This window comes from Electrophorus electricus, chromosome 17, assembly GCF_041902795.1.
Source record: "Electrophorus electricus isolate QZ-2024a chromosome 17, ASM4190279v1, whole genome shotgun sequence".
NCBI lineage: Eukaryota > Metazoa > Chordata > Actinopteri > Gymnotiformes > Gymnotidae > Electrophorus > Electrophorus electricus.
In genome coordinates, this window is record NC_137513.1 from 19,220,812 (window position 1) to 19,227,500 (window position 6,689).

At 48.3% G+C, this 6,689-nt stretch overlaps 1 protein-coding gene across 8 annotated transcripts in view; it reads left to right on the plus strand.

The window, feature by feature from the left end:
- The first annotated feature begins 252 nt into the window (after window positions 1-252).
- The window catches only part of cadm2b (cell adhesion molecule 2b), a 118,495-nt gene continuing 112,058 nt past the window's right edge, over window positions 253-6,689 (plus strand). Inside the window, exon 1 of one of the 8 annotated variants that reach the window (XM_081699729.1) lies at window positions 253-560. In XM_081699729.1, the coding sequence (XP_081555855.1) occupies window positions 500-560 (61 nt within the window). In that variant the 5' untranslated portion in view covers window positions 253-499. The remainder of the gene's footprint in view (window positions 561-6,689) is intronic. The other 7 variants (XM_081699730.1, XM_081699726.1, XM_081699728.1 and 4 more) reach the window with 7 other exon arrangements.

Sequence of the window (6,689 nt, forward strand, 5' to 3'; positions counted from 1 at the left end):
TGCCCCATTAAGCTTGTGACACGGCATCCTTGAAGGCTTCATTTTACTTCACTGCATATTCTGTCTTCATTTAAACGGAGGATAAAAACAAACTTGCCCAAGCTGTCAGAGGGACCTCCACTGTAGGTAAAACCAAATGAATGGAGTGCGTATTCCGCGGCGGCGGTGTGTCCCGAGGCTCCTCTTGGCGCTTTACTATTGGTGAGATGTCTCCATGTGTCCACACGGCGCGGGCGGGGCCCCGGTGCCGCGGTGTGCAACGGCAGACGCGGCTGAAGTGGCACTTTCTCAGTCCTGTGGCGGAGAGCGTCTCTCCAACCGGTACAGCGACGGACGCATAGCCTCCGGTTCGGGCGCCTGGCAGGACATTCGGGGTCGGTCTGTGGAGTCCATGCGAGTCCCGCCTTGCAACTGCGCACCAGCTGGATACGCACATATTCAGTAAGGAGAAGTCGCGAGACAGACGCCAGCGTGCTCGGCCGAGGGAAGCGCGAAGAATATGATGTCCAAACGACACCTGCTTCTTGTACTCTACAGCGTGTGCGGGACTGTCATCAAAGGTAAGCGCGGACCCACGCGCGCGCAACGCTCCTGGGCGTGGTGGGAGTTGGCTGGCTTGCCCCAGCCGTAGTTGATGCACTCTCTCACAAGTGCTATTTTCAGAGGGGCGCGAGAATAATGTGCTGGAGAAGTTCATCTTTCGGGGGAGCGTGCGTGTGCTGCTTTCTCACGAATGATGACACCGCATATTTGAGTTCGGTGTGTGTTGCACGAGACGAGCACGCGCATTTCTTTACATTATCCGTCAGCGCTACACCGGTGCGTAGGAAGTTCTAACGAGGCACGAGTGTTTTAAGACCTTCGCCTGTAAACCGCGAACATCTTAAGACAGTCAGCACATGAGAAATTGAGTTAACTGCTTCCCCTTAGCAGCTGGCTACTCTGGGGAAAATAAATAAATAAACAAATTAATTGGCTTTCAGTACCAGTCAGTCTGCAGGATGGGATGTGATTTTGTAGGTGGTTTGGGGCTCGAGTCCAACGAATCGAACCTAAATCGTCATCTAAGCGATAACGAGCCTGGCCGCCTCACGCTCCGGAGCGTTTGTCAGTCCGTTAACCAGCAGTGGTTTAACTCGGACTGCGCAAGCCGTATGTATGCTGGGGTCGTCCTAGCGTAGACATCAGGATGCCCCCGCGAGCATGGCCAGCGCCGAACCGCTACTGTAACCCGAGGCACGTGCCCCACGGTGGCAGCGCTGCGTCTCCCGTTGCACGTTCATTCCTCGTGTACAGCGATCATGTGTTTTAAACATGCAAAATGCGGCTTAAAAGAAACAGTGACTTCCAGTGTAATAGACAAGTGTAAGTGAAAATTGCTGCACGGGAGTGTAGAAATGTGAATGCACTTTCTGCTAAGACTGCTCCTGTCTCCAAAGCCCACCGCGCGCCGTCACCGACGTGTAAAGCCAGGACTGCACCCGCACCCTCCCTTCTAACCCGCGCGCTAACCGAGGCTGTATGATCATGCCCAAATATTCGCTGAGTTCGTGTGTCAACGTGTAGGTTTGAGGCAATAGCAGTGCGAGAATTTACCGACAGCACACGAGAGATAGAAATGGTGTTAATGACCGCAGTCACTTCCCACACTGGAAATGAAAATGTGGCAATGTGTATCGGATCAGAAGTCTCGTATGGACTGACAGCGGGCTAGTTGGCGTGTTTCTCATTTGCGGTACTGTGGATCAGGATTTTTTTGCTCAAATCTCAAATACTAGTGTGTGATTTCAGTATTGCAGGAAGGGGGGAAAAAAATCGCATACACCTTTATCTAGCTCTCTTCATCTAGTAGAATCGAATCGAAGACCATGGAAGTTATTCCAAGTTTTTTTTGTTGATTTGTTGGTCATTTGTGATTACCAGCTGTCTTCTCACAATATTAGAACTGAAGGTTTCTCCTGTAACATTGAGATTATGGGAGCAACCATAAGTTTAATTAAAAAGATCAGTTTATTTCATCCGGGGCAGCTGTGTGTGGCTCCTGTGTGCTTGGTAGCCTAAATAATGTAGAGCTGTGTATCTCTCAGTGAGTGGCTGAGGTGGGGCAGCACCAATAACTGCCACTGGCTGGGCCCCTGGGCCCCTGGGCCCCTGGTGTCCCACTAGAGCCGTGGCTCCAACATGGAGTAGATTTAACCCACATGGGCTGTTGGCACTGTGGAAGGACAAAGTCTCTTGCCATTTGTACAGTCTGTTTCTCTATTTCCACATCATTGTTGTTGTTTTTATTTAGCTTGGAACCTACCTGAAGAAACCCTACACACACACACACACACACTTTCTCTTTTCTTCTCTGTTTACCTGTATTTATCTGTTCAAGTTGTTCTCTTGTTGAATTATCACTCTTTTATGAAATGTTTGGTTATGAAATGTTTCTTGACCAGGATTAACAGTAAGCATTCCGTCAGATTAGCCAGCGCTCATGTTTCTGCTCTATAAATAGACGTGCTTCCTTAGCTGCTCCCTCTTCACCCATCCTTAGTGTTCATGTCTCCTCACATCTTAAGATCTTTTTCCACTGAAACTGAACAGCGTGTCTCCATTGTTTCCTAACGTTATAAAAAGCTCAGGGCCTTACAGTACTTTCGGGAGCAGACATGTAGGTCAGGGATTCATCTGCGTTTCTCTGTCCCTCCCCAGTTAAATCCCCACCAGAGGAGCAGTTCACAGAACGAGACGTTGGCACCAGAGTTGTATTGCGGCATACAAATTGGACCAGAGGGACAGCCTCCCCCTGCCACACCCTACCCTGGTCAGGCCCCACTAAACCAGCAGACCCATCCTGCAATGCTGCGTCACCAGAGTCTTGAGACAAGCATACCAACCACAGTAGTTAGTGTTGGCTTATCGCTGTGTTCTGACGCGCGGGGGCGTGACTCACTCTACGTGCTGCTTAAACATGTCCCCCCCACCCCCGCTCTGGAGGGTTAGCTTATCCTAGCAGAATGGGCTGTGAGCCTGTGAGCGCGGGCCCTGGAGTGGCATCATAACCCCCCCCGCAGAGGAGGGAGAGCCACTGCGCTTTGTGCTAGCTGACAGATCGGCATCTACACAGATCCGTCAGGAAGGCGAGCGGCAGAGCCGAGGTGGGTAGCCAGCAGGGGCCTTTGTGCTGACAGACAGCGATTGTGGTGCTCTCCTCACACAGCCAGAGGATCTTAGCAACTGCTCACGGGAAGCTCGCTTTCGTCTCGCTTTCGTCTAGCTTCCGTCTCGCTTCCGTCTCGCTTCCGTCTTGCCACTCTTTTGGTTATACTTAAGATGGATGGCCCCGGTATACGTCAGAATATTATTCCACTGGCTCTCACAGAAAACGTCTTGGAGTGTGTGAATGGGTGCATTAATTCACTTACTAAATGAATGACTGCGTTGCTATGTGGCGTGAGCAGTCAGGTCCAGCCGATATCGACCTAGGTGTTCACTACGGTTTGATGTTGGCGATTAATCCAGGAAATGGTACAATTAATCTCTCCTCATAGCAGCAGCTATCGCACCTCCGCGGCAGAGGCACGGATGGCGTCTGCGTCTGCGTCTCTGGCCGCTGTAATGAGGTTGTTCACAGCGGATTCAGATGTATGTGCAATTAAAGCAGCGTGTCTGTGAAAGACATCCTTAATGAAAGGACATATATTGCCTGGTTCAGGAGCCCATAATAACTCTACTGATAAACGGTGCTGTGACATAGACGATTAAAGAGATCACCCACCTCTGGGCAAGCTGACATGATAATTAGCTTCTGTTCAGAGCCAGCAGACAGAAAAGAGATAAAGTTTGTGTTTAAGTTTTTTTGATGTTTAACCTTAAATTTTTCCTCAACTGCAGATAAAAGGTGGAAAGGTTATTTTCACAGTGGCTTAAATGAGCCAGTCATGTTCCACTTCACAATCCTTCCCAGCCAAGTATGTCTGCTTTTTCAAACATGAGTATTTATTAATTGTTGTCCTTTTGATTATGCAGAGGTTTTTCTGAAGTGGGTTTCTAGTACCACACCTCAGTGACAGCTACACGCATCCTGCATTTCTGTTCACATATTTGAACAAATGTGTACTGCTGCAAAAAAAAAAAAAATCACACTGTAAAAAACAAACAAACAATTACGCCCCACCCAGTGAGTGCTGCAGAAATGTGGACTAACTGAGCAACCATTAGCATTATGGGAAATGTTGTACTGTATGCCACAGTTGCCTTGGCAAGTGCTCTGCCCATCTCTGCCTCCCCTTTAAAGAATTCACCCTGTGTCTTGTTTTTATATGTATATATATATATATATATATATATATATATATATATATATATATATATTAGAGAGAGACAGACAGACAGACAGACAGACAGACAGAGAGAGAGAGAGAGAGAGAGAGAGAGAGAGAGAGAGAGAGAGAGAGAGAGAGAGAGTGTCCCTATGTTCATATGGTCCCTGTGTCATCACATCCTCTTGCCTGGCTGTGTTGCTTCTACAGTTTCCTGCTCATCCTAGTCAATATTCCGTTGATGTACCTCATCAATCATTTAGGGCTTTTTGTTTGTATCACTGTTGTCACTGGTGTCCTTCCTCCAGGGCCGATGTCTTCCCTCACTGATTACACGCATTCAGGTCTGAGTTGGGTTTCACCAGATCACACGCACCCATCTGTAAATCCATCCAGTGCTCTGGAATATTAGAACGTGTGTAAAAAATTTTGACGAAAAAAAGACCAAATGACATCTCCTGTCTGTTGTGTGAGATTTTATTGTCTGTTTACAATGTACAGCTACACACTCATATCTGACTGTTATACAAACAGATTAAGCCCTCGTTCAGTAAATAGAACAACATCCTTAATTTGCTCAGCTAGCTACACTAATACGCTAGACTGGAATGATGGACTAGACTGGGAACTAAACTAGATCAAGGTCACATCCAGACGTCACACCCTTTATGTCTGCGTAATACCTTTATTCCTCTGTAGTTGTTCACAGTCGTCAGTTCACAAAATTCTGCTCGGTGTTGTTGTATGCTCGCTGTGGCTTATGGCGTGTTGAGGAACAGCCATCTTTGTCCAGATCCATGGCAGTCGTAGCAGGAGTCCTTGAGTATCTCTGTTTGGGACTGTCTTTCTATTTTCATCCATAATGTAATATTTGTGAATATGCCGTGTCCTGGCATCCGTGGCCCATCTGCAGGTCTGACCTTTAAGCGGATCTCTCTCCTGCCCCCCTCCCCGCGCGGAACGGGCCCTCCAAGCCCGGACACGGCACCCAGACACTGAATCCCATTTACCGAGTGCCCCTCTCTGCACTCTTCCTTCCCAGCCAGCACGGTGTCCCTCCACGGACAGAGCCATGCGCTTGACTGTGTGGGCGAGAGCTCGCAGACGAATGACTGCCCGCTGTTGGACGGAGCCACGGCAGCCGGCGAGGTGCTCTGCTGGAGTGCCAGCCTGCGAGGCGCCCTCGCCAACTGGGCACTTTCAGAGCTGTGGGGTTCCCATTGAGTTCTCCTGCCACACAGAGAATGCAGAGAGCTATCGAACGTGTGCTTCACTCCAGCCCTGTGCTGCGTGCAGTGAAGCACAAACGATGTCCTCGTTAGGACAGTCCAAACGGTCCAGGAAAAGGACACAATGTCAAACCTAACTCAGCTGTCCCTCGCGTTGTCCCCAAGGACATATCGGACACAGGTACCTTCTTACGTCAAACAGCAATTAAACGGAGCAGTGCCGTGGAAATGTGAAGCATCTCAGCGACAATGGCGTTGGAACAGAGTGTAGGCAGATAACAGCAGAACAAACTGAAAGTGTAATCAAAGATTAAACAGGAAAAGAGAGGGCCATTTCATATCCACCATGATTTACCGTGATACCAACACGGAGCAGTGTAGTAATTGATTCCTGTTCTTAATTTACTTGCCGAGACAATTGAATGTAATCAGAGAGGGAGAAGAGGGGGTTTGTGGGAAAAGGCACACTGCACACAGCTGCTGTTAACAGTGGGGAGAACCAAGACAGTCCTGTGGTCATTACAACATAGGTCCTATTGCACAGGATATGAGATTCCCACTCCTCTTTCTGAAAATGTGCCTTTTGTTGTGTTCACTTCTTGGAGGAGGCCAACTGTGTCGCCCCCGTTCACACCTGTGGGGTTCTGCCTTCCGACGGACGAGGTCTCCTTTCTGCCCATGTATAAGCTTCCTGTAGCCTGGATTTTCTAATTAGCTCAATCCAGCTGGTAGAATTAATTAGTGAAACGAAGCAGGTGTTATTCACTTAGCACTGACTTTTAGAACACGTACATGTCCACATGTGACGGGCTGAACACGTACATGTCCACATGTCACGTACATGTCCACATGTCACGGGCAGCAGTTCTGTCTTTCCAGATCCCTGTGTTGGTGGAGTCCTTCGCTAGTGTATTTCTACTGCATTTTACTGCGTTTAACGAAGGTTTTGAGTGAGGCGGTTTTAAATGATTCTACAAAATGGACATTATTCTGTACTTTGCTGTAACTGTTGCCCAACTGCCTCTGTGACATTCTCTGGTTCTGTTTGATTCAGAGTTGTTTCATGTGTCTGCAGTGATATTACCCACTCTCTCTTTATCTGATGGTTATTTGCTTTTTACCAGCACTGGTAATTTCACCACGGTTTCTT